The 3,489-nt window shown below is 45.7% G+C and overlaps 1 protein-coding gene across 1 annotated transcript in view; it reads left to right on the forward strand.

Annotated features, from left to right (window-relative positions):
• The window catches only part of SLC25A20 (solute carrier family 25 member 20), a 44,082-nt gene that overhangs the window by 5,445 nt on the left and 35,148 nt on the right, over positions 1–3,489 (forward strand). Inside the window, exon 2 of the mRNA XM_017867948.1 lies at positions 2,134–2,226. Within this exon, the coding sequence (XP_017723437.1) occupies positions 2,134–2,226 (93 nt within the window). The remainder of the gene's footprint in view (positions 1–2,133; positions 2,227–3,489) is intronic.

Here is a 3,489-nt window from a genome sequence, read left to right on the forward strand (position 1 = left end):
TTTTTTTTTTTTTTTTTTTTTTGAGAAGGAGTCTCACTCTGTTGCCCAGGCTGGAGTGCAAAGGTGCGATCTTGTCTCACTACAACCTCTGCCTCCTGGGTTCAAGCAATTCTCCTGCCTCAGCCTCCCAAGTAGCTGGGATTATAGGTGCATGCCACCATGCCTGGCTAATTTATGTATTTTTAGTAGAGACAGGGTTTCGCCATGTTGGCCATGCTGGTTTTGAACGCCTGACCTCAGGTTATTGACCCACCTGAGCCTCCCAAAGTGCTGGGATTACAGGTGTGAGCCACCGCACCTGGCCTTCTTTTCTTTACTTCTTCTTCTTCTTTTTTTTTTTTTTTAAAGAGGCTGAGTCTTGGCTGGCCATGGTGGCTCATATCTGTGATTGTAGCACTTTGGAAGGCTGAGGCAGGCAGATTGTATGAGTCCAGGAGTTTCAGATCAGCCTGGGCAACATGGTGAAACCCCATCTCTGCAAAAAAACAATTGCCAAGCATGGTGGCATGCATCTGAGGTCCCAGCTACTTGGGAGACTGAGGTGGGAGGATCATCTGAGCCTGGGAGGTGGAGGTTGCAGTGAGCCAAGATCATACCACTGCACTGCAGCATGGGCGACAGAGTGAGACCCTGTCTCAAAAAATAAATAAATAAATAAAAAGCGACCAGGTCTTGCTCTGTTACCCAAACTGGAGTGTAGTGGCACCATCACAGCTTTCTGTAATCGAGCTCCTGGCCTCGGGTGATCCTTCCACCTCTGCCTCCCAAAGTGCTGGGATTACAGATGTGAGCCACCACACCCAGCCATGGATCTAAATAGACATTTCTCTGAAGAAGATGGGCTAATAAGCATGTGAGAAGTTGTTCAACGTCATTATCCATCATGGAAATGTAAATCAAAATCACAATGACATACCACCTCATACCCACTATGATGGCTTAAAAAAAAAGATAGATATAGCCTGAGCAATATAGTGAGATTCTGTCTCTACAAAAACAATAAAAATTAGCCTGGTGTTGTGGTGTACACCTGTAGTCCCAGCTACTTGGGAGGCTGAGGTGGGAGGATTGCATGAGCCCAGGAGGTCAAAGGTTGTAGTGAGCAATTGACCACACTGCCGCACTCCAGCCTGAGTGACAGAGTGAAACCTTATCTCAAAAAAAAAAAAAAAGAAAAAAATTATATATATTAAAGATAATAAGTATTGAAGATATGGAGAAATTGGGACCCTTCCTAGACTGCTTATGGGAATATAAAATGGTGCAGCGACTTTGGAAAACAGTCTGGCAGTTCCTCAAAAGGTTTAAACAGAGTTAACATATAAGTTAGAAATTATGCTAGTGGATAAATACCTGTGATGGTGAATTTTGTGTGTCATCTTGACTAGGCCACAGAGTACCTAGATATTTGGTCTCACATTTTTCTGAGTGTGCTTGTGAGGGTGGTTTTGAATGTTAATATTTGAATCTATAAACTGATTAAAGCTAATTGTCCTCCCTAATGTGAGTGGACCTCATCCGGTTGAAGGCCTAAGTAGACCAAAAGGCTGACTGATACTTCCCTGCAAGTAGGAGGGAACTCCTGCCTGAATACTTGAGGTGGGACATTAGTCTTTTCCTGCCTTCAGACTTGAACTGAATCTTTGGTTCTTTTTGGGTCTCAAACTTGCTGACTACAGATCTTGGGACTTCTCAACTTTCATAATTGTATGAGCTAATTGCTTATAATAAATCTCTTGATATATATCTCCTGTTGGTTCTGTTTCTCTGGAGTATTCTGACCAATACAATACCGAAGAGAAGTGAAAACATATATCCACACAAAAAACTTGTACACAAATGTTTATAGCAGCATTATTCATAATAATAAAAAAGGAAAAACACAAATGTCTATCAACTGATGAATAGGCAGGCATACAAAATGTGATTTATTCATACAATGGGATATTATTTGCTAATAAAAGGAATGAAGTACTAATGAAAGAGAAGTTTGAATCCAGCAGGTTAAGTGAATGCCAAAGACATGTACATAGGTACAGCCTTTCCTGTTCAGTTTGGTAGACAGTTGGGCCATTGCTGCTGACAGGCAGTTCTGATTCTGGTAGGTGACTGCCTTTTAACTTCTGGTTTCAGGTCCGACTGCAGACACAGCCACCGAGTTTGCCTGGACAACCTCCCATGTACTCTGGGACCTTTGACTGTTTCCGGAAGACTCTTTTTAGAGAGGTTGGTATCTGGTGCTGGGCATCCTCTTACTCAGAACACATTCATGGGGTTGGTTTGTTACCCCCAAGGAGAGTAAGGTAACTGTGGTTCTGCTGGTCAGCTGGCTCACAGCTGCTGCTCCTTCACCACGCCACCCTGTGCCCCCCGTTGTCATCTGCTTTGGAGTCTCTGATAGTTCTAGCTACTGTTTTATATAGATGACTCAAGCTAATACAATGGTTCTCTCTTTTGGAAGATGGAATTTAGACCACAGAGAACTAGTGAGTAATAATTGAGATGTGAAATGGAAGAAAAAGTACATCTGAGCTGGGCGCGGTGGCTCACGCCTCTAATCCTAGCACTTTGTGGGCCAAGGCAGGTGGATCACTTGAGGTCAGGAGTTCAAGACCAGTTTCGGCAACGTGTAGAGAGTGTCATCTCTACAAAAAATGCAAAAGTTAGATGGGCGTGGTGGTGCGTGTACATCTGTAGTCCCAGCCACTCAGGTGATTGAGGTGGAGGATCACTCCACCAGGAGGTAGAGGTTGCAGTGAGCCAAGATTGCACCACTGCACTCCAACCTGGGTGACAGAGTGAGACCCTGCCTGAAAAAAAAAAAAGGCCAAGCATTGTGGCTCACGCCTATAATCCCAGCACTTTGGGAGGCCAAGGTGGGTGGATTGCCTGAGTTCAGGAATTCGAGACCACCCTGGCCAACACAGTGAAACCCCATCTCTATTAAAAATACAAACATTAGCTGGGCATGGTGGCATGTGCCTGTAGTCCCAGCTACTTGGGAGACTGAGGCACGAGAATTGCTTGAACCAGGAGGGAGAGGTCCAGCCCTATGGGGCTTAGCGGGTGTTTTCCCGATGTGCGGAGACGAGAGATTATAAGAGAGACACAAGACAAAGAGATAAAAAGAAAACAGCTGGGCCCGGGGGACCACTACCACCAAGACGCGGAGATCTTTAGTGGCCTCTAATGGCTGGGCACGCTATTTATTGAATACAAGACAAGGGGGCGGCCGGGCGTGGTAGCTCATGCTTGTAATTCCAGCACTTTGGGAGGCCGAGGCGGCTGGATCACGAGGTCAGGAGATCAAGACCATACTGGCTAACACGTTGAAACCCCATCTCCAGGCCGGGCGCGGTGGCTCAAACCTGTAATCCCAGCACTTTGGGAGGCCGAGACGGCGGATCACGAGGTCAGGAGATCGAGACCATCCTGGCTAACACGGTGAAACCCCGTCTCTACTAAAAAATACAAAAAACTAGCCGGGCG

The sequence above is a fragment of the Rhinopithecus bieti genome, unplaced genomic scaffold, assembly GCF_001698545.2.
Source record: "Rhinopithecus bieti isolate Rb0 unplaced genomic scaffold, ASM169854v2 scaffold_3875, whole genome shotgun sequence".
In the NCBI taxonomy this organism is placed as follows: Eukaryota; Metazoa; Chordata; class Mammalia; order Primates; family Cercopithecidae; genus Rhinopithecus; species Rhinopithecus bieti.